Source organism: Hyla sarda, chromosome 2, assembly GCF_029499605.1.
Source record: "Hyla sarda isolate aHylSar1 chromosome 2, aHylSar1.hap1, whole genome shotgun sequence".
Lineage (NCBI taxonomy): Eukaryota > Metazoa > Chordata > Amphibia > Anura > Hylidae > Hyla > Hyla sarda.
Genome location: NC_079190.1, coordinates 262383944 through 262409082, shown reverse-complemented (window position 1 = coordinate 262409082; position 25139 = coordinate 262383944). Strand labels below are relative to the sequence as shown.

Here is a 25139-nt window from a genome sequence, read left to right as displayed (position 1 = left end):
TTGTAAATGGCAAAAATTCAATTTTTATTCCAATTTTGCCTTATACTTTTGGTTCTGGTAACACATTACATGATAAAATAAAGTGTGCCAGTCAATAAGAACTTGCTTTTATAATGACTGTGGCAACTGATTCCTCTGAACCACTGTGGCATTTCAGAACACATCATACATCAATGTAATAAGACGCACTGTCCCATGCTGCTAGGGCTTTGGGTAGCATGAAACTGATGACAGGTTTCCTTTGAAGTCAGCATGCTTTTCAACAGTTAGGCCACATGTATACAGGACAAATATTTGTACATAGACATGTTAATCCACTTGCCTGGTTCTGTAATATGTAGGGAATTTTACAAGTGTCATCCACAAGAAATACCTATAGTTATTTATGAAAAGCTTCAACATGAATGTCCCACCAAATGTTACAGGATTGTGTTTATATTAATGTATAAATCTATATTTGTGGAATTGAATTAAAGTGTGCAAAGTGGTCCTGCAAAATACAGATTTATCGAGAGGCTGCTGCCTTTTAATAAATCTGTTGCTGCTTACAAAGGTGGGATCTTACATATGACTGGCATATATTACAAAAAAAATAAAAATAAATAAACAGGGGTCTTCGTAAATCCACCCCTCCCAACAGTGTTGAATGTAAACGCGCTGTCCCTGGTACCAAAAATAAAAATATATTTCTTATCCCAACGCCTCAGCAATCTACTTCCATTTACCTACCAACATAGGTTTCCCTGCTTGAAGGAGGGGGGTGGAGCGTCTGCATATGAGTGAAATCACACGTATGCAGCCACTAACGGCCACATGTTCCACATCATAATTGCAATTTTGTAAACTTTCATTTAAGACTCCTTTTAAACGGTGCATACCCAGCAGGGTATGTATATAACAATGAGCCAATGGCTGATCGATGCTGCTGCAGGACACAAGTTCAAAGTGTAGGTGGCAGTTTTACCCAGTAAGTGTTATTTACAGAAGCATTTAACAGTGTAAAAAGGGCTTTACAATAAACCCAAGCAGCTTTTAGCCTTATCTGGAAGATTAATTTTAGTGCTAACTAAACTTCCCATGTTTGTTTACGCAATTTAAATATGGAAGTAAACCTGAGATGTGGTAACCCCACTGAAATTAACCAGAACCGAGCCTTGTGGAAATGTAAAGTTGTAAGAAATTCGATTGTGTTTGCAGTTTACCAATATAAAAACCTATACACAATACAATTTCTGTTCACACCTGTGTGCGCTTTCATCTACCAATCAAAACTCCTCATAAGAGACTAAACCCAGGAACCTTTATTCCATATAATTCAAAATGACACTAGAGGCACAATATTATATAAAGGCTGTGTGTGTAACTTTACTTCCTTCTTGACATCTTTCTAAAGAATTGGTAAAAGTATAGAATGACAGAAAACACTCAGTATGTGATCATGCAAAAACCATAAACCCTTTAAACAATGCATACATCAATTTCCAGGCAGATATACTACAAAATAAAAAAAATTTGTCTGTAGCAAACAAAACATAGCCAGTTAAATAAAAAATACATATATTTCAGAGTAAACAGGTTGTGATTGGCATGGTTATGTATATAGCAATCAGGTTAATGTCACTATTCACTAATTTAAGCCACAGTTATAGTTTGTATGGTCCTTTATTTTTATATCCTTTTTAAGCCACAACTCTCCAAAGGGAGAAAAAAAAAAAAATCATGTAGTGCATCAAAAAAACAAAAGCCATCTTCAATCTTCAGAGGTCAAAGTAATTATCACGCCATGAAAGAAAAAATAAAATAAAGAAATATAGTCCTTACATAAAATTCCATATAGGGCATAGGTGATCGGATAAAGTTGGATTATCCAATAATAAAAAATAAAAAAAAATACAATCTGTCAGATTACAGTCAGTTTTATTGGGCAATGCAGTATTAAAACAAAATGTTCATGTACATAACAGAAAAGCTTAACAAAAAAAAATAATTAAAAAGAAATAAGTGAAGGCAGCCAGCAATGACGTTAAACCTGGATGACACGGTGTGAAGATGGGGAAAAAAAGAGAACCGTGGCACCTCCTAGGTGGCAAGAATGTGGAGCAGCTGTAAAACTCAAAACTGGTACCCAGGTGATCGATGAGAATTTCAAGACACATCTGTAAAGAGAAATTCTGGTTATAGAACAATATTTTTCAAATTTCATTAGAAAATAAGTTAAGATGGAGTCAAGTTCTACATACACCAAGGTCCTGTCCTCAGGTCGTGCATAATATTACAACTTGGCTCCATTCATTTCAATGGAACTAAGATGCAATACCACACACAACCTTAGGAGAGGTGTGGTGCTTTATTTGGAAGAAATTAGCTCTGTATTTCTAATCCTGGATAACCCCTTTAAAGTTATAAAAAATTAGCTTCCTACGCAAACAAATTTTATGAACTTTTAGAACTAGATGATCGCAAGGGAATTTTAAAAACAAGTTCTAATATGACCAAAGCCTTTATAATAGTCTTTGAGTCAAAGTTAGAAGGGGATTTAAAGGAAACCCAGTGGGTCTCTGGGAACTTACAAGTCAGAACAACGGCATAATAACACTGTTCTCTGCCCTTCGAGATGCTGTCAATCACCACAGAAGGGAGCATGGCAAGAAGGACTGTATATAATGTATAACCCGTCACAGCTGAGACTAAAGAGCGGCAGCGCAGAGAGCTGAGGATGCCAGCATACTATCAGGTCCCGAGGCCCCATGAACATAACAGATTCTCTTTAACCCCTTAAGGACCAATGCAAATAAACCTGTACGCCCCAGGAAGACCAGGCCTGTTTTTTCAAATCGGGGATGTCTGTCTTTATTAGAGAATAACTCTGGTAATGTTTTGCCAATCTCGATAATTCTGACATTGTTTTTTTGTCACAAGTCGTCCTTCATGTACATAGTAAAAGTTAGCCGATATCATTTGTAGTTTTATCTTTACAATGCAAAAAATCATGACATTTTTACAGAAAATTAAGATTTTTTGCTATTTTAACACTAATTGGTTGCATATATTTATACTTACTGACCAAATAGTTCATGAAACTTATACTTTCAGATTTCTACTTTATTTTGACATCATTTTTTAGTTTTTAATTAACATTTTAAATTAGTTAGAAGCCTAACAATTTAACTTGAAATTTTGAAAATTTGAAAAGTACATCTTTTTTTATGTGCTATGCAAGGTTTGCAGAAATTAAAAAGGTAGTAGAACATAGGAACACCCCCCCAAATTACCCCATTTTAAAAACTAGACCCCTCAAGGTATTCGCTAGGGGGTACAGTGAGTATTTTAACACCATAGTTTTTTGGCAGGAATTATTACAAAGTCAGTGTTAAAAATTCGAAAATTGCAATTTTTCACAAATGCATCATTTGGGGGGCATATTTTTTGTACATCACTTCTGATATTAAAAGAAATGCACCCTATATTTTATTTAGCTGCTTGTCCCATGTTCGGAAATACCCCCGCTTTGGCCATATATGGTTCCTTGGCCGCGTGGTAGGACTCAGAAGGAGAGGAGCGCCATTTGGCTTTCAGGGCAGAACAGTACCCCCACCCCCACAAGTGACCCCATTTATATACCGTACCTCTACAAGTTATTGGCTGGACCAGGGACCTCTCTGATTGGTCCTTGGTCGGCTGGCAGTATAACGCGTCTGTCTGTGACAGTTAAGGCTCCTGATGGATATATCCGCCATGTTGTGGGAATAAGCACCCGTTCATGGCGAATATATCCATCACTGCTGCGGCTGGGTAGCTCAGTGTGTCCGCTCATGACTGCTGGCGGAAAATCCGCTGCTATGAGTGGACGCACAAAGCTACCCAGCCGCAGCAGCGAGCTCATTACCGTGACTGCTGCATAATGTGTAGGATCACATGGTGGACATCCGCAGCATATTACATGCTGGGGATGTCCGCCAATGTGATCCTACACATTATGCTTTTTTTTTTTTTATTAGATTCATTTAATATATATATATATATATATATATATATATATATATATATATATATATATATATATATATATATATATATATATATATTTATTTATTTATTTATTTTACACTTTTATTACATTTTATTTATTTTTACACTTTTTAATGCTTTGGCATATTTAGTATTCCAAAGCATTGCAGTTATATGCTGCCTGCCAGTTTTCACTAGCAGGCCGCATATTTCACTAGCAGGCAATACCCAGGGCAGACCTGGTAGTCTTTGTAGGACCCCCGGCTGCCCAGGTATGCAGCGGCACCCCGCGATCGCGCTGCGGGGTGCTGCAGGAGAGACGGAGGGAGCCCCCTCCCTCTGTCAGAACTCCTTACAGCGCGCGGTCACTTCTGACCGCGGCTGTAAGGGTTAAACTGCCGGGAGTGAAGTGAAATTCACTCCCGGCCAGCCGCATATTACACGCCGCACCCCGCGATCGCGATGCGGGGTGCTGCAGAGGAGACAGAGGGAGCCCCCTCCCTCTGTCATAACACTTACAGCCCGCGGTCACTTCCGACCGCGGCTGTAAGGGTTAAAACTGACGGGGCCGAAGTTTACTTCGGTCCTGGCAGTGCAGCAGGGCCCCGGCTGTGTGTTACAGCCGAGCCCCTGCCGCGATCTCGTGGGTGCACTGGGCAGCACCCACGAGAATAATGGACGAGTATAGACGTCCAGGTTGGCGGGCGTTCCCGCACCTGGACGTCTATACTCGTCCATGGTCGTTATCGGGTTAAAGAGAAAAATCATATGCTGAGGGATTCGTACCATAGATCATACATACTTGTTCCAGTCAGTTCGCCGCTCCTCTGCTGCTGTATCACTACATCATTGCTGCCCTGCGCCGTTGCTCTCCATTGCAGCTCACACCACCCTATTGGACGACGGGGCAGCGACGTGATGACGGCGACAGTGTGCCGGCGCAGGGCAGCAGCTAAGTGACGGGCTGGAGCAGCGGGGACAAGTATCAACCAGCAGGGCACATTAAACGGCTATCCGGCGGCAGCTGAAGCAGTCAGCGCTGCCTGATAACCGTTTTTGCGATGGCCCCGACACAGAAGCATTGTATGTTGATGCTGCATTGAACATACGATGGCCTCTGAGAGGTCATCGTATGGTGAAACTATCATATGTCAGGGGACTACAGTACTTACACAGTAAAGCAATAGGACAACTTATCTAGGAAAGAAAGATAGGCAATGAGATCCAGCCAATGTGAATGGCACTCAAGTCATCTAATGCAAGTCTATTAGACCTAGATTTTGTCTTTGTTTTTGATCACTGACATCCCACCATTTCATGATCCTGCAGCCACGCTCATATCTGATCCCTGCTGCTGCAGTCAGGTGTCCGCTACATAACACAAGCTAACATAGCGCACTGCTGAGCTCTTTGGCGAGCGCACACACAATGTACATGTACAGAAGATAGTAAAAAGCTGTTATCACTGTTAAGTGGGAAAATTTATCTATTCATGGCATCGTTTCAATAGTTCCAGTGTATTAAATGTGGTAAAATTTAAGTCAAATTGGTAAAACATTGAAATGCTTACAGCTGGCAGGTCTCGCCCCATACCGTCGCATTATCTGGTCATGTGTAAATTTCACAAATGATTCATATTGTTCTGGAAGACAAAAATTTGTTAGAAATAAAATACAAATTAAGAAAATGTCCTACTTTTGCTTTTTACATTTCATATTTTACTAAATTGCAAAATGGAAAGACTGAACTCTATGGCGATATGATTCTAATCTGCACAGTTCCTGACATGGACAGGGGTGTCAGCAGAGAACACTGTTGTCAGACAAAGGAAATTCACAAATGTCTGTTTTATACAGCAGCTAATAAGTACTGGAAGGATGAAGATTTTTTAATAGAAGTAATTTACAAATCTGTTTAACTTTCAGGCAGTTGATTTGAAAACATTTGTTTTCTACCTGTTTTCACCGGAGTTCCCCTTTAACCCCTTAAGCACTGTTTTCCTCCTTGCCTTCTAAAAATCATAACTCTTATATTTTTATCCACAGACTAGTATGAGGGCTTGTTTTTTGCGTGACCAGTTGCAATTTGTAATGACATCACTAATTTTACCATAAAATGCATGGCACAACAAAAAAAATATACTGTGTGTGGGGAAATTTATAAAAAAACCGCAATTTTGCTAATTTTGGAAGATTTCGTTTTCATGCTGTACACTTTATGGTAAAATAGACATGTTATCTTTATTCTGTGGGTGAATATTAAAATTATACCCATGATTACATACTATTGTACCGCTTAATGACCGTGGCCCTGTGAGCAAGCAAAAACACAAGACGCGCTTTAGGGTGGCGTGTTCCTGTGTACCTGCAGGTAGTGTTTGGACACTGATGGGACTTCCCCTTTGTAGTGGCGGGAGGGGCAGTATGTGCTTGGGATTCACATTAGAACTACGATAAGGAATACCGATATACTAGAATGGCATCTTCTGAGTCTTAGGAGGCCTGTACTCTTTCTGCAATACCTTGTAAGTGCAATAACCTTATATGTACTGTACTGTTACTCAGTCATGTTTTGCACTGATGCACTTAAAGGACATCTGCAGCGGTACAAACACTTATCCCCTATCCTCAAGATAGGGAATAAGTGTTCGATCGGGGGGGGGGGGGGGGGGGGTGTCCGAACGCTGGGGCCCCCGGCGATCTCCTGTACGGGGCGTGCCAGCCGCAGCATGACGTTGTGGCCGGCACACCTCCTCCATACATCTATGGGAGAGGCAGGGTGGCAGCATTCGTGCCTCCCCCCATAGAACTGTATGGGGACGGGGCGTCACCGTCGACCTCTAGGTCGACGCTACGTCACCATGGGCGCTAATGGCGGCGCCCCGTTAGGGAGATCGAGGGGGGGGGGTCCCAGCAGTCGGACCCCCCGCGATCAAACACTTATCCCCTATCCTGTGGATAGTATATAAGTATATAAGGGGATAAGTATAATTCCGCTGCAGTTGTCCTTTAAGACACCTTATACCTTTTGGCATGGCCTCTGCTATTGTCCTCCCCAGTATGGCTATATAATTTGCATGATAGATATAGTCGGTTCCACCATTCCCTGCAGTCACTTGTTTGCCATGTTCTGTGTAACTTTTATGTGATTTTATCATGATGTGAATTTGTTGTGTAACTTTAATAAAGATTGTCTTCATTTTGCACATATATTTGAGTCTACCGGTTCTTTGTAGGATTTGTATGCTTATGGGTAGCAATACTGCTACGGCGGAGTTTTTGTAGGATTTATATCGCTTAAATAAAATTAACGCTAACTATTTAACCAGATTAATGCATTTAAAATCCCTCTATTTTGCCGACCTATAACTAAGTACCACCTCCCTAGGATGTACATTTACGTCCTGTGTCGTTAAGGGGTTAAAGTGTACCTGTTAAGAAAACTTTTGGTAGGGACTAGAGATCAGCGAACTTACAGTAAATTTGATTCGTCACGAACTTCTCGGCTCGGCAGTTGATGACTTATCCTGCATAATTAGTTCAGCTTTCAGGTGCTCCGGTGGGCTGGAAAAGGTGGATACAGTCCTAGGAAAGATTCTCCTAGGACTGTATCCACCTTTTCCAGCCCACCGGAGCACCTGAAAGCTGAATTAATTTATGCAGGATAAGTCATCAACTGCCGAGCCGAGAAGTTAGTGACAAATCGAATTTACTGTAAGTTCGCTCATCTCTAGTAGGGACAGCTGTGTGTTTTTCTCCCGCTCTTAGACCTGGATGCCGGCCCCATTGACTAACATTATGAATCTGTCCAGGCAACATGACACATTTATAGCATCACAATAAAAAAAAAAATTATATATAAAAAAAAATGTACACTGGAAAAATGGCAGAAAATTTTGAACAGGTTGAGGGGTTTATAGCTTTCAAAGCTGCATGTAAACAAAAAGAAGTCTAGTCAAGAAGGGAGTGGAAATGGGTCCAGTGTTACAATTAACAGGCTGGGGCTACAAAAAAAATATGACCTATCTTCAGGAAACAGTCACCACATTTGCTAGATTGCTATCCTAAATGCTACCTGAAAAGCGACAGTGCACAGAATATTCTGTTTTAGGTGAAGGCCTGACTAGGAAAGTGCTACCTCTCAGGTAAGCAGCTTAACATACATCAGAAGTGTTCCCATGTAGAGCAGCAAATTCTCATTTTTTCTCCACAGAACTGCTCCAAACCTTTCTCAAATGGTCAGAAAGTGGGAATGTATATTTTGTTAGCTCTGACTACTAATAAAGTTTTCTCCATATGTTACAAAGAGAAGTCTAAGCACGGCCTAGACATTCTCCTTGGTAACTGTTCTGTTCTCACTCATCTATTGTCCTTCAGTGTCAGTATTTTATCAGTTTTTCGGGGCCCTGTCTTTGGAGCTATTTAGACTCCTGTACCCAGTGACTGTTGCTAGCTGATGCACCCCTGAAGGTCACAGATTCCGGCAAACTCCTCTTTTGCAGTGCAAACACATTTGTTACAGGACTGACCTTGTAGTTTTGTGCTGAGAATCTGCTCATATTCTTCCCTTATCTTTTCTTCATGGTCCTTCAGAAGTCGTTCACATAGAATTCCTACTTGTCGTAAGCTAAAGGTTGGCTGGTCTCTCTTAGTCATTGACCCTTTAGGGAAACAGAACAAGACAGGGAATGGCAAACTGATTCATGTCAAATGGTTGAAGCAGAACATCAATGCTGCCAGCAGACAAAATGGGAGGAGGAAATCTAACATATTAAAGAGTAATAGAACTTCATTACCTGGAGACGACGGAGCTGTAAGAGAGGAACTGGTCTGAACTTCACTACACTGGCCAGCTTCATTTTGGTTGAATGCGCCTTCTAACTGCCTTCGTCTATGGTAACGTGTATACTCCTGTCTAAGGTTCTGAAAAATTTGTTCTGCAGAGAGGAAAAGAAAAGCAGTGTGATATATCCATCAACACAACACACACCCCACTATTTCTCATTGTTTACAGGGAACAGCCCCACAGCTCTAGACAGACATATATGATCATAACTCTCTGCCCAAACACACTACTGCAATACATCAAAATGACATTTAATGCTCGGCACGTCAGCTGCTTTGCCATTGACTATTTTTCCATATATTGGGCTGTAATATGTAGTTTTTGTTGGTACCACTTTTGCATGTATGTAACAATTTTGGCAATTATATTTTACCCCTAACATTTTTTTTTCCTCCTTACCTAAAACTACTTTCAATTCTCCATGCACATACCCATATAAGGGCTTGCTTTTTGCACCACCAATTGTACTTAAATACCGGGGACCGGTATGCCCTTGGTCCTTATGAGGTTAAGGACTAAAAGGCCTGTACACCCTGGTTCCGCTCCCGCAGTTTGCACGCTTACGTGCTAAGCGCACTTCATACCTGGTGGGTCCTGATTGCCATCATAAGGTGGGACCCACAATTAATGGTGTTGCCTGGCATTAATCCTTTAGTCGATGTTAACAAAGTTGATTGCGGTGTCAAAACGCGGGATTTTACATTGCCAGTTAGCTCAGGGAGTTTATCGGAACATCCGCAGCGAAATCGTCCTGTCAGCTGAGTGGATGGTGGGAGGACCCTTACCTGCCTCCTCGCCGTCCGATCTGTGCTCTGATGCAGGCTAGAACAGCAGAGTGCCGATAACACTTATCAATGCCGAGTAAAGAGTTAATAAATTAATAATCCCCTCCCCTAATGAAAGTTTGAATCGCGCCATTTTTCTTTGTAAATAAAATAACGTAAACAAAAGTGGTACCGCCATGTGCGTAAATGTCCAAACTATTAAAATATAAGGTTAGTTAAACCGAACAGTAGATGGCGTCCACAAAAAATCTCAAAGCCCAAAACTGTGCATTTTTTGGTCACTTCATAAGCCATAAAAAAAATGTAAATAAAAATCAAAAAACAAAAATGGTACAGACAAAAACTACAGACTACAGTGCAGAAAAAATAAAAAATAAAAGTTCTGTCAGAAAAGGACAATTTTAAAGCGTACCTGTCAGATCACCCAAAACAAAAACAAAAAAACTGTTATGTTGCTCAGTATCTCATCCTGATCATGTACATATATTTTTATGTGTATGACCAATATTTCTCTTAGAATTCACTTTATTTACTTGGAGTGATTGCTAAGAGAAAGTAATTTTCATTTACAGCCTGTGCTTCTGCCCCCCCCCCCCCCTGTATCCCAGGAGGCAGTTCTTTGACATTTTCAGTATGAAATACTGTTTGTTTTTTAATGAAAGCAAATTGCAAAATCTATTAGTTTTGCATGCATTACCACATATCAAGTTTTTTTAAATCAGATAGTTTTTATTGAATTTTTACACAATTTTTTTTTTAACATACAAACAATTCACACCCAAAAAAAAACCCACCCACCTCATTAACTAACATTCCGTCTCTCCCCTGTGCAGCAACAACTACACTTGTAGTTAACTAGAGGTTGGATTATGCTTCTATCCCAATGGGCATTATCAAAAGTTTTTATATCTGACAGTGCCCATCTAAGTACTAATTTTGGTGTAGTCATTTATTTTTTTCCAACCTCTTCAGGATGCAGGGCGTATGCACATGCCCTGCATCCCAAGTCCTTAAGGACGTATGGGAATCTCGGTCCCCGCCGCTAGCTGGTCAGACAGAGACCGGACCTCGGGATAAACCCCCCCCCCATGCCAAAAATCGCCGGTCAATTCAGACCAGTGATTAAGGGTGACCCGGAAAATAAGGGGGGGGGGGAGGGAATCGGGGTTGTCCAAGAAACCCCAGGTCCCCCTGAAGAGAGGAGTGAGATGGCAGGGGTGCCACCCCTCCTATTGGTCGATCAGAAGTGATTGACCAGTTGCAAATCGGGAGCGGAGGGGTTAGTGTTCGGTTCCCCCGTTCTGCCCACCGACGGTAATCTGGGCAGAACGGGGGAACTGTAGCGTGACCGGCAGCAGAGGTCCCTTACCTGCGATCGGCGGCGATGACGTGTGGCTCCTTGTACAGACTACGGAAGTCTTTGAGTAGTTGCCTAGCAACATCTGGAGGGCTACAGTTTGGAGACCACTATACTTGGTCTCTAAACTGTAGCCTTCCAGATGTTGCAAAACTACAACTCCCAGCATGCCAAGACAGCCGTTCAGGCATGCTGGGATTTGTAGTTTTGCAACATCTGGAGGGCCACAGTTTGGAGATTACTGTGCGGTTGTTTCTAAACAGTGGCCCTCTAAATCTTGCAAAACTACAACTCCCAGCATGCACGAACAGCAAACTGCTGTCTCGCCATGCTGGGAGTTGTAGTTATACAACAGCTGGAGGTACGCAACTACATCTCCCAGCATGCCTTTCGGAGATCAGTACATGCTGGGAGTTGTAGTTTTGCAACAGCTTGAGGTTTGCTCCCCCGCCCCCATGTGAATGTAAAGGGTACATTCACACAGATGGGTTAACAGTGAGTTTCCTGCTTGAAGTTTGAGCTGCGGCAAATTTTCTGTAGCATTTGCAAACTCCTAGCAGGAAACTCACCGTAAACCCCTGCCCATGTGAATGTACCCTAAAAACACTACACCAACACAAAATAAAGGGTAAAAGACTACATATAAACCCCCTTACACTGCCCCCCAATAAATAAAAATAAATGAGTCAGAGGCCTAAATTGGCGATTTGCACAGGGGTGGCTGGTTTTACAGCCGCTCGGACAAACGCAAAAAAAATAAATACCCAGATGTGCCCCCATTTTGGAAACTACACCTCTCACGGAAGGTAACAAGGTATAGTGAGCCTTAATACTCAACAGGTGTTTGACCATTTTTCGTTAAAGTTGGATGATAAAAATGAAAAAGAACATTTTTACTAAAATGCTGGTATTCCCCTAAATTTTTCATTTTCACAAGGGAGAATAGGAAATAAAAGCCCCGCCAAAAAAATAAATAAATAAAAAAATAAAATTTGTAACTCCATTTCTTCTGAGTAAGAACCCCAGATGTGGTTGTAAAGTGCTCTGCTGGTAAACTACAATGCTCAGAAGAGAAGGAGCGCCATTGGCCAAGAAAATTTGTCTGGAATTGAAGGCCATGTGTGTTTACAAAGCCCCATAGTGCCAGAACGATGGAACCCCTCACATGTGACCCCATTTCTGAAACTACACCCCTCATGTAATGTAATAAGGGGTACAGTGAGCATTTACGCCCCACAGGTGTCTGACAGATTTTTGGAATGTAATTTTTCATTTGTACAGCCCACTGTTCCAAAGATCTGTCAAATGCCAGTGGGGTGTAAATACTCAATGCACCCCTTATTAAATTCTGTGAGGGGTGTAGTTTCCAAAATGGGGTCACATGTGTATGTGTGTGTGTGTGTGTGTGTGTGTGTGTGTGTGTGTGTGTGTGTGTGTGTGTCTCCACGGTTCTGGCAGCACGGTGGGCTTTGTAAATGCACAAGGCCCCAGACTTCTATTCCAAACAAATTCTCTCTACAAAAGCTCAATGGCGCTCCTCCTCTTCAGAGCACTGTAGTTCGCCAGCAGAGAACTTGACGTCCACACAAGGAGTATTTCCATACTCAAAAGAAATGGGGTTACAAGTTTTGGGGGACATTTTCTCCTATTACCCCTTGTAAAAATGTAAAATTTGGGGGAAAAACCAGCATTTTAGTGAAAAAAAAAAAAAAAAAATAATTTACACATCCAACTTTAACGAAAAGTTGTCAAACACCTGTGGGGTGTTAATGCTCATTGGACACCTTTTTACGTTCCTTGAGGGGTGTAGTTTCAAAAATAGTATGCCATGTGGGGGGGGGGGGGGGTTCTGCTGTTCTGGCATCATAGGAGCTTCCTAAATGTGACATACCCCCCAAAAACCATTTCAGAAAAATTCACTTTCCAAAATCCTATCGTCGCTCCTTCCCTTCTGAGCCCTCTTGTGCATCCACAGAGCACTTGACATACACATGAGCTATTTCCTTACTCTAGCAAAATTGGGTTACAAATTTTAGGGTGATTTATCTTCTTTTACCCCCTTGTAAAAATTCTAAAACTGGGTCTACAAAAACATGCGAGTGTAAAAAAATAAATAAAAAAAGACTATTTTGAATTTTCTCCTTTACTTTGCTGCTATTCCTGCGAAACACCTAAAGGGTCAACACACTTACTGAATGTTATTTTGAATATTTTGAGGGGTGCAGTTTTTATAATGGGGTAATTTATGGGGTATTTCTAATATGAAGGCTCCTCAAAGCCACTTCAAAACTGAACTGGTCCCTGAAAAATTCTTATTTTTAAAATTTTGTGAAAATTTTTAAAATTGCTGCTGAGCTTTGAAGCCCTCTGGTGTCTTCCAAAAGTAAAAACATGTCAACTTTATGATGTAAACATAAAGTAGACATATTGTATATGTGAATCAATATAGAACATTTGAGACGTCCATTTTCCTTATAAGCAGAGAGTTTCAAAGTAAAAAATAAATGCAACATTTTTTTAACATTTCATCAAATTTTGGATTTTCTCACCAAGAAATAAGGCAAGTAGCGACAAAAATTTACCACTAACAAATTAGAATATGTCACGAAAAAAACGATTGGAAAAAGAATGAAAAGTTGAAAAGTAAAAGCATCCCAGAGTTATTAATGCTTAAAGTGACAGTGGTCAGATTTGCAAAAAAGGGTTGAGTCCTTAAGGTGAAAATGAGCTGTGTCCTTAAGGGGTTAAAGTAATAAATTAAAACCTACATTTATTGATATTTTAATTACCGTATATAATCGAGTATAAGCCGAGTTTTTCAGCACGATTTTTTCTGATGAAAACGCCCCCCTTGGCTTATACTGGAGTGAACTCTCCGCCTGTCAAACCCTTCTCAGTGGTCTTCAACCTGCGGACCTCCAGATGTTGCAAAACTACAACTCCCAGCATGCCCGGACAGCCATCAGCTGTCCGGGCATGCTGGGTATTGTAGTTTTGAAACCTCTGGAGGTCTGCAGGTTGAAGACCACTGCGGCCCTAGTCATCATCCAGCCCCCCCCCCCCCCTTTTGTTTTGTACTCACCTCCCCTCGGTGGGAAGTTAGGGTGAGCTGGTCCGGGCCATCTATGCTGCAGGGACCGTCCGCTGGGGAGGATTATTCGTTGCGGGCTGTCCATTTTCACCAGGGGGGGCCCCCTCTTCTCCGTGCCCGGCCCAGGACTAGTGACGTTGCCTTGACGACGACGCACAGGGACGTTCATGCGCAACGTCCCTGTGCGTCGCCGTCAAGGCAACGTCACTAGTCCTGGGCCGGGCCCCAAGCGCGGAGAAGAGACCCCCCCACAGGGAATATGGACAGCCCGCAACGACTAATCCTCCCCACCGGACGGTCCCTGCAGCATAGATGGCCCGGACCAGCTCACCCTAACTTCCTGCCGAGGGGAGTACAAAGCAAGGGGGGGGGGGGGGGGCGCTGAATGATGACGGAGGCCGCAGTGGTCTTCAACCTGCGGATCTCCAGAGGGGGGGGGGATTTAAACTTCGTATGGAAGGGGTTAATTCACATTTGTTTTTTAGTGGACTATTACATGCAATCCTTTGATATAGCATAGGTCAGTGTTATCTGTGCTCAATACCTCTAGCCATCGAGGAAGAGATCAGATGGCTAGGAGGCAGGTAAGGTCCCTCCCGCCATCCTCTAGGCCGATTGGGACACTGCGGTGGTCCAGATCAACTCCGCTAAGCTGCCGGGAATGCTTTTATAAGTTGTAGATGCCGCAATCAACTTTGATCGCGGCGTCTAATGGGTTAATGCCGGGCATCACCGCGATCGGTGATGTCCGGCATTAGATACAGCTCCTGGCCATTGATAGTCGCCGTGACCACCCAGTCATAGGAGGGGAATGAAGCAGGGCATACATGTACACCCTTAAGGGGTTAAAAAAATCTTAATCCTTCCAGTACTTCGATGCTGTATGCTCCACATTCTCTTTGAATTTCCTTTCTGTATGACCTTAGTGCTCTCTGCTAACACCTCTGTCCTAGTCAGGAACTGTCCAGAGCAGGTGTATGGAGAGTTCCTGACAAGGTCTCAGAAGAGCACTGTGGTCAGACAAAGGAAATTCAAAAAGATTTAGTATACAGCAGCTGATAAGTACTGGAAGGATTGAGATTTTTAAACAGAAGTAATTTACAAATCTGTTCAATTTTCTGGCACCAGTTAATTTAAAAAAATAAAAACGTTTCTCCAGTGGAGTACCCCTTTAAGCACAGGGCAATTATCAGCTCAACAGGCCAGTGAACGGGGAATGAACAAGCAAAGCCTTGTTCTTTAGCTGATCAGAGTGGTCATCAGCAGCACATTTCTTGATGTAAAGAAGATGTACATACAGCATTTGGCAATGTCACATTAGTAATAGTGGCCATCATAGCAGAACAAGGCCATGTTCATGCGGTAGACTGTGCGGAATTCTGCTGCAATGTTCACATGGCAGAATTGCAGCGGCAGCAACATCTGCCATGGAAATCCTGATTCCGGCATTATGTAAGGAAATGCATTATTCATGAGACGGCGCATTTCTGACAGGGTCCTAGCGATGGCATGTTTGGGGAATGTCTGCACAATTCCAAACAATTCCAATATCCTTAGGTAAACTGAAACCTTTGGCTTCTGTCACACACAGCATTGTACTTGTAAAACCATCCAGCTGGAAGGAGAAATATAAATCCTTCCTTTACTTTTCCTATTCCTTGCAAAAACACTTCTGGTTTTGGATAAAAAAAAAAAAAAAAAAGAATGCACAAGCAGTTTTACAGTGCACGATGCAGCTAAATGCCACTGAAACCTTGGGAAGCTGTTTCACTGGAATCTGAGGGGACTTTATGCCTTGTTCATATTAGCAAAAATATGGAACTTTGACTTGGAAACTGCATGTATAAAAATGTGAAATAATCCAGTGCCATTAGCAGCTTTAACCCCTTAAGGGCCCGGGTTTTTTCCATTTTTTTTTTTGCACTTTCGTTTTTTCCTCCTTACCTTTAAAAAATCATAACTTTCAATTTTGCACCTAAAAATCCATATGAAGGCTTTTTTTTGCGCCACCAATTCTACTTTGTAATGACGAATGGCGAAACTAAAAAAAAAAATAAAAAAAAAATAAAAACACAACACAATTTTGTAACTTTTGGGGGCTTCAGTTTCTACGTAGTACATTTTTCGGTAAAAATTACACCTTATATTTATTCTGTAGGTCCATACGGTTAAAATGATACCCTACTTATATAGGTTTGATTTTGTCGCACTTCTGGAAAAAATCATAACTACATGCAGGAAAATTAATACGTTTAAAATTGTCATCTTCTGACCCCTATAACTTTTTTTCCGTGTATGGGGTGGTATGTGGACTCATTTTTTGCGCCGTGTTCTGAAGTTTTTAGCGGTACCATTTTTGTATTGATCGGACTTATTGATCGCTTTTTATTCATTTTTTCATGATATAAAAAGTGACCAAAAATGCACTATTTTGGACTTTCCATTTTTTTGTGCGTACGCCATTGACCGTGCGGTTTAACTAACAATATATTTTTATAATTCGGACATTTCCGCACGTAGCGATACCACATGTTAATTTTTATTTACACTTTTTTAAATGGGAAAAGGGGGGTGATTCAAACTTTTATTAGGGAAGGGGTTAAATGATCTTCACTTCCCCACCCCCCCCCCCCCCCCCCACACACACTTTTTTTTTTGCAATGTTATAGCTCACACGCACACACAGTTCTGTACGGTTCCCATTGACTCCCATGTTATTAAAAATAAAATAAAAAAATGAACAGTTTTTCACCCGGATCAAAAAAACGCGGTAGACTACAGTTTTGGGTACGTGTAAAAAAAAAAATAAAAAATAAAAACAAACAGACAAAACCATATAGGGTGCAAAACGGACTAAAGCGGATGACATATGATTTACAATGTTAGAGGGGTAGTCCAGTGGTGAAAAACTTATCCCCCCAACGGCTGGGGCCCCCTGCAATCTCTCTATACGGGGCCAGATAGCGGGTGTCGACCACCGCACGAAGCGGCGGCCGACACGCCCCCTCAATACATCGCTATGGCAGAGCCGGAAATTGCCGAAGGCAGCGCTCCGGCTCTGCCATAGAGTTGTATTGAGGGGTCGTGTCAGCAGCCGCTTCGTGTGGTGGTTGACACGCCCCCTTCCCGCAAGCTGTCGGGGCCCCGTATAGGAGATTGCGGGGGCCCCAGCAGTCGGACCCCCCGCGATCTGCAACTTATCTCCTATCCTTAGGATAGGTGATAGAGTAGTCCAGTGGTGAACAACTTAAGTCAATGGGAGGAGATCCACTATAGAGGTATCCGGAGGGCTTACCTCTCTTCCCTGCTCTGTCATTGATAGAGCCTAGTCCAGCCAGGCTCCATCAATGGATCACAGAGCATTCAGATCAATGGAGTTCAATAGAACTCTATTCATCTGTATGAGGAATCTAATGATTCCTCCAAAAAGTCTAAAAGTGTAAAAAAAAATTAAAAAAAAAAGTTTTAGACCCACATTAATCCCTTCCATGTTAAATGTTCAAATCACCCCCTTTTTCTATATAAAAACACGTAAACATAAAAAACAAACATTTAATATCGCTGCATGCATAATTGTATGAACTATTAAAATATAAAACATTATGTATCCCATACAGTAAATGACACACACACACACACACACACACATACACATATACATATACATATACATATATACACACACACACACATACACACATACATACATACATATATATATATATACATATACATATACATATACACACATACACACACACACACACACACATACATACACACATATATACCGTATTTATCGGCGTATAACACGCACTTTTTAGGCTAAAAATTTTTAGCCTAAAGTCTGTGTGCGTGTTATACGCCGATACACCCCCAGGAAAGGCAGGGGGAGAGAGGCCGTCGCTGCCCGCTTCTCTCCCCCTGCCTTTCCTGGGGTCTAGAGCGCTGCTGTCGGCCCTTTTCACCCCCTGGTTATCGGCGCCGCTGCCCGTTCTGTCCCCCTGACTATCGGTGCCGGCGCCGATAGCCAGGGAGAGAGAAGCGGCGCCGACAACCAGGGGGGAGAGAAGGGGCAGCGGCACTCATTGCCAGCGCCGCTGCCCCGTTGCCTCCCCCCATCCCCGGTGGCATAATGACCTGAGTCCGGTCCGCGCTGCTCCAGGCCTCCGTCGTGCGTCCCCAGCGTCGTTGCTATGCACGGCGCGGCGCTCTGACGTCATGCGCCGCGCCGTTCAACGCATAGCAATGACGCCGGGGACGCACGACGGAGGCCTGGAGCAGCGCGGACCGGACTCAGGTAATTATGCCACCGGGGATGGGGGGAGGCAACGGGGCAGCGGCGCCGGCAATGGGTGCCGCTGCCCCTTCTCTCCCCCTGGTGACAGGGGGTGAAAAGGGCCGACAGCAGCGCTCCAGACCCCAGGAAAGGCAGGGGGAGAGAAGCGGGCAGCGACGGCCTCTCTCTCCCTGCCTTTCCTGGGGGTATATTGGGGTATACACGCGCACACACGCACCCTCCTCATTTTTTCATGGATATTTGGGTAAAAAATTTTTTTTACCCAAATATCCGTGGTAAAATGAGGGTGCGTGTTATAGGCCGGTGCGTGGTATACCCCGATAAATACGGTATATATATATATATACACACACACACACACACACACACCAAAACAGAATTACAATTTTTAGAATATCTCAGAAAATAAATAAAATAAATAAAAAATGAAAAAGTTAAATACCAAAAAGTTAAAGATCAATACCAAAATAGTACAGACGCAAAAACAGATTATGGCGCAAAAAACTTAGCCCTCATACAGCCTGGTATGCGAAAAAAAAATTTGTAAAAAGTTACTGGGGTAAAACATGACAGAAACTATACAAATCTGGTATTGCTGTAATCAGCCTGGGCTAAAGTATCAAAACAACAACATATTAGCTCCACCACAAGGTAAATAGTGAAGAAAAGAAAACCACCAAGTTTGCAAAATTATCTTTTACTATTTCAATTTCACCTTAATTATTATTATTTTTTTTTCCTTGGTTCGGAGAATGTTATTGAAAAATCAAAAAGGTATCCTTATAGTAGGTATTTATGGCTATTATAGGGCGAGGAGGAAAAAAATGAGTGTAAAAGCGAAAATTGGCCCGGAAGAGTGGATCGTCATGAGGGACAAGTAGATTTTGCTCCATTTTAGTCCCGTGGACAAGTATTTTTTTTCATTAAATTTCCACACCCCTGGGCCTGGGGGGGGGGGCGCTATATAAAAAGTAGAAATGTCCAGCGCTCTTAGATGCAAATTCTTCGGCTTTGAGTCATAAAAACATACAGCATAGGGACAAAAACGCCGATGCGTTTAGGATCTGTACGATCCTTAGTCATGGCATTAACAGTATGTCAGGATCATATATATATATATTATATACATATACATATACACATATACATATACACATATACACACACACACACACACACACACACACACACACACACACACACGAGTAGTTTTTTAGATCACATGACATCATACATAAAAACAGGTAATCTTAAAAACCTGGAGATACCACTGGAATTGGACGGCTCAGGGTAAGCTCCGGAAAAGGGTTAACAGAATACGTAGTCACAAGGCAAGTTATTATATATACACACAATAAGTACAATGTAAGAGATGCGGTTGCAACAGTGCACAACTAAAAATAAGTATATATCCACATTTTAATTTAATATGTACAAATGAGATCATGTCTTTGGTTAATTCCGTTCGGTTCTCTTGTGTCCAGTACAAAAATCCAATAGGATTCTCTATTGAATCACATCTTTTCATATCACCTCCTCTTGCATTTCTAAACACCCTCTCTATAGCATTAATGCGTAATGTAGATGTGTTCCTATGGTGAATAGATGTAAAATGTCTTGATAAGGCTGATACATTGACATTATCATTACTTGACTGAAATAGGTCTACGAATGAGTGTTTTAAGTGTATTTGTTGTGCAGCCTACATACTGTATATGACAGTGAGTGCATGAGGCTTAGTATACAACATAAGATGTGTTACAATTAACGTAAGTTTATATGTGATCCTGACATACTGTTAATGCCATGACTAAGGATCGTACAGATCCGAAACGCGTTGGCGTTCTTGTCCCTATGCTGTATGTTTTTATGACTCAAACCGAAGAATTTGCATCTAAGAGCGCTGGACATTTCTACTTTTCGTTTGCCTATTACATTGGGCCAGGGCTGCTGGCCTGTCCGAGCGCAGGGGTGGGAGAGTGGAGATGTCGAGAGACTTTCTGTAGGCTATATGGTGGCACAGAACTAGGTCTCCCTGCTACATGGCTGCAGAGAGGTAGGCACCATTACTGTGTGGGGCAATACAGATGGGGACTATATACAGGAAAGGCATGTGTTGGAGCGAGGAGCCTACAATATTTGTCCGACAGGTTCTGTGGAGATAAGTCATTGATTGACAAAGTATTCCTGATGGCCAGACGAAGAAAATTGACAATTCCGACCAAAGACAAAGTCACCTGTGAGCCACTGCATGAAATTGCATTGCTATCCCTTACTGTATAAGGTGTGCAGCAGGCATGGTTATTAAGGGATTACACAATGGTATTATTGACAATATTTTATAGTGTGGATTGTTAGCAGTAGTATGGAGGCAATATTTGCATCTGGTATATCGGTGATGATGTTATATATGTTAACTATACAGGTACATGGTGACTGTCAGATGGTTGTGCCTGGGGGCTAGTGCCCCTGATCTTTTAAGACCCTAGCAATGCCCCTAATTGTATGTACTCTGCCAGAGTGCCTAGAAAATGTTCTTTACACATCTGGCTTTGACAAGTTTTCACTCCGTTCTCCATCTCGAACACTGTTTGCAGCTTTCTAACAGCTTAAGGGGCATCTATAGCAGTGGGAGTGTTTCGGTGATCCGAGGAAGGACAAGATGGAGTCCTGCTATGACACTCTGGTGTAAAGGGGAGGGGAATAGCCCAGCTGTGATCATTCCCTAAAAGGAAGACTACTGTGACTAATGCGCAAGTAGCGGAACCTGCTCTGACTGTAGTGGGGGAGATGCTGAGACTTCTAGGGAAATTTAGAAGGGGCCTACAGTGACCCCTAGGAAAGTGGTAGGGAGAAGCCACTACGATCCCCAAGGAAAGTGTGTGGTGAAGAGTTGAGGGGAAATCACTTCTACTGCTAAGAGGAGAACCCCCATTATAAGGTAAGCAATCTAGTGACTATGTGGAAGATTACCTCAAGTTAGTGCTGGGCGGTATGACCAAAAATGTGTATCACGTTATTTTTCAAACTTATGGTGGCTCCACGTTATTTGACAGTTTTTTTTTTTTCACTAAGTTGCCCCTAATCCACCCCCCCCCCCTCAAATGAGTTATCAGCCGCTGTGCGCTGGGGACTAATCATGTTACCCGCAGGCGCTGCTCTCCTCCAGTGAACCGCGGCACTGGAAACGAATGAGTTGTGAGCCGCGGGCACAGGACGGAAAACGGAAGCTGTAACCTCCCCCTGCAAGCGCAGAAAGCCAGTGGGCCGCGGGCGATGCAGAACTTCTGATCACAAGTTCTGCAGCACCCACTGGCTTTCTGCGCTTGCAGGGGGAGGTGACAGCTTCCGTTTTCCGTCCTGTGCCCGCGGCTCACAACTCATTCGTTTCCAGTGCCGCGGTTCACTGGAGGAGAAGAGCAGCGCCTGCGGGTAACATCATTAGTCCCCCGATGTGGGGACAGCGCTGCGGCTGATAGGGAACAAAACTGATCTGCAGTCTTTTTCTTCGCTGAAGTTCTGCTATTTTGATGGATTCAGCAAATGGAGCTCCAATGCTGATGTGAACAAGGCCTTAAATGGAAACTGACAGCAGGTTCACCTACACTTAACCCAATACACAGGGTTATAGGGGGGCGATTTATCAAACCTGTCAAGAGGAAAAGTTGCTGAGTTGCCCATAGCAACCAATCAGATCGCTTCTTTGATATTTCACAGGCTCTCTCAAAAATGAAAGACGCGATCTGATTGGTTGCTATGGGCAACTCAGCAACTTCCTCTGGACAAGTGTTGATAAATTTCCCCCATAGTGTGCGTAAACCAGTTTACAATGAGGTATCACTTACCCGGAATCGCTAATAAGGAAATGGCCAGCTTTAGGCAATGCAGGCGGGCCCAGCATACCTGCCTCCATCCCCTCTGCTTCGAAATTCCTGCCCACTTCACGCTCACATGGGCAGTGATCCCATAAATATTCATGAAATGGGTGGGTATATTGGTACAGAGGGGAAGCAGGCAGTCATAAAGGGTATTGCGGGTTTCTCCTCCATTGCACGACACCGGCCAATGTCAGATGCTGATTTCACATGGATTTTGGGGTTTCTTCATTTTCAAGCCCTTAGCATCCTAGGTCACCTCCACAATGAAAAGGGCTGACTGGAATGGCTCAGCCCATAGTAAACACAATGACAGCCCTCTCTATCCCTGCTGAAACGGATCATGGCGACACGAACGCGAAACTAAGATCAGTCAGACACAACTACAACAGCAGGACAATGACCCCAGGAAGAAAGTGGCCTATTCACTGCACCAGACCACCAGAAACAATACAACCACCGACCCGTACTACTACACTTCATACTCTCAAACCCCTTGAATCACCTGGCCAGGAACATTATGGGTTAACCCTTTGTGCGCCCCCCTCAACTAGGTACTAATTATTAACACCAAGCAGTTTATAGACCAGTGGTCTTCAACCTGCGGACCTCCAGATGTTGCAAAACTACAACTCCCAGCATGCCCGGACAGCCAACGCTGTCCGGGCATGCTGGGAGTTGTAGTTTTGCAACATCTGGAGGTCCGCAGGTTGAAGACCACTGGTATAGACCATCACAGTAAACCTATAATACATGTTGAGATGTAGGGGACTTTTCCAGGGCACACTGCTGATGATTTGCCCCTGGGCAGCCCCGATCACATAAAATATGACTTTTTCCTTTTAGGTATTAGATCCACCAGCTATAAGACACCTCATGACAAGCACCAGGACCACAGCTACTGATGGCTTCTAGAGGTCTCCCCCACCTTTAGGCAATCGATCCATCTCGTCTGGATCCTTCCACCCTGCCCAGTCCCCTATGATCAGCACACAATGATCACACTCCTATGCAGCCATGACACACCACAGACAAAGCTGGAGACTACATACCCGGGGTGAGCCTACAGTCTCCACCCAGCTGGGATGGCTGGCTGGGCTGACTCTCCTGCCTCATTCCACATCTCTGAGGTGACGGGGTGGCGGGAGATCCAGGCAGCGGGGTGCACCGACGACGCTTCGGGGACTGCGGGCTCAGCAAGGCCTCAAACTCCATTGAGCGTTTTAACGTCGCTCCGCAGGCCATGGTCGCCCAGGAATATCCTACTAGTATCAAAGATAAAGTTGCCGAGTTCGGGGTATGGCGGCTGGGAGGAGAGACAAGAGACAGCCCGGCGCAGACCTTCACCCCGCTGCTTCCTCTCGGTTAACTTAACACCACAGCAATGGCGACTTCTCCCGGCAACCGGCCAACTGCCGCGATTGTGACGTCACGTGAAGGACTGCACCACTTCGCCTGGGAAAGGGAGGCGTCCCTCGTTGTCAGGCGCAATAGGGGGGGATTGTTTCGGGCGATACTAAACATTTTCGATATTCGTTTAGTTATGCTGTGCTTAGATATGGGGTGACGTTATCGTAGTGGCCTCGGGAGTCGTAGTCGCCCCCCCTGTTTTGATAAGTAATGGCATGGTCCAATACAAATGTTAATTCTTCAGAGGCAGAGGTCAGAAGCTGGGGCGGCTTCTCACTGGGAGGAAGGGAGTGCTGTGTCAGAACACTGATGGGTCCTGGCTGTGGGTTATATACGTGTCACCAGGGACTAGTTCATTTTTAGATTTATTTTATTATTATTAGTTTTTTGTCTCCTGACTTGTCATGTGCAAATATGATAATGATAGTGGTGGGGATCTGGGGACTTTAGGGGAGATTTATCAAAACCTGACCAGAGGAAAAGTTGCTGAGTTGCCCATTGCAACCAATCCGATCGCTTCTTTGATTTTTAACAAGGCCTCTGATAGATTAACCCCTTAAAGATGCATACGCCCCCGTTCCCGAGCCCTCAAGGACTGAGGGCGTACCTGTACGCCCTGATCCCGCTAACTGGGTTTAAACTGTTCTCACGAGCGGAGAACATGTTAAACCACGTGGGTCCCGGTTGCTACAGGCAGCCAGGATCCATGGCTAATGCTGGGCACTTCCGTTTCGGGCTGATGCCCGGCATTAACCCTTTAGACACCACGATCAAAGTTGATCGTGGTGTCTAAACAAAGTGAAGCTATCCCGGCAGCTCAGCGGAGCTGATCGGGACTATCGTGACATATTCGCGATGTCCTGATCGGCTTACTGGATGACGGGAGGGTCCTCACTTGCCTCTTCCTCGTCCGATCTGCAACCTATTGCTCCATGCTAGAGCAGCAGAGCGCTGGTAACACTGATCAATGCTATGCTATGACATAGCATTGAACAGTGTATGCAATCAATTGCATGGTATAGCCTAAAATGGTATAGGCTTAAAAAAAAAAGTGGTAAAAAAATAAGAATAAATGTGAATAAAATGTGAATAAAAATTAAAATCATCCCCCCCCCTTTTCCTATTTTTTAAATCAAATATAATGTAATAAAAAAATGTTATACAGCTACACTTAAAGGTGTAGCTACACTTAAAGGTGAACATGGGCTTAGTTCTTAAGGGGTTAAGAGAGCTTTGATAAATCTGATCCATTAACCCCTTAACGACCAAGAACGTATATTTACAGCTGGAGGTACACTGAATAGGTGAATTAAGGGGGGGGGGGGGAGTGGGTTGAGTGGAGTGGCAGGGCGGGGGGGTTGCGGGCTGCGCAGCGGGGAGGGGGTACACTGAATAGGTGAACTAAGGGGGGAGGGGTAATGGGTTGAAGTACACTGAATAGGGGAACTAAGGGGGGGGAAGAGTGGGT

The 25139-nt window shown here is 43.3% G+C and overlaps 1 protein-coding gene across 1 annotated transcript; it reads right to left on the bottom strand.

Moving 5' to 3' along the window:
* Nucleotides 1–1280: 1280 nt before the first annotated feature.
* Nucleotides 1281–23688, bottom strand: AKIRIN1 (akirin 1). The gene is made up of 5 exons (XM_056557086.1): nucleotides 23314–23688; nucleotides 8804–8944; nucleotides 8537–8668; nucleotides 5579–5650; nucleotides 1281–2156 (listed from the first exon to the last, which is right to left on the bottom strand). Exons 1-5 carry the CDS (start codon nucleotides 23504–23506, stop codon nucleotides 2146–2148), a joined length of 549 nt encoding a protein of 182 aa, XP_056413061.1. The 5' UTR covers nucleotides 23507–23688; the 3' UTR covers nucleotides 1281–2145.
* Between the last annotated feature and the right edge of the window lie 1451 nt (nucleotides 23689–25139).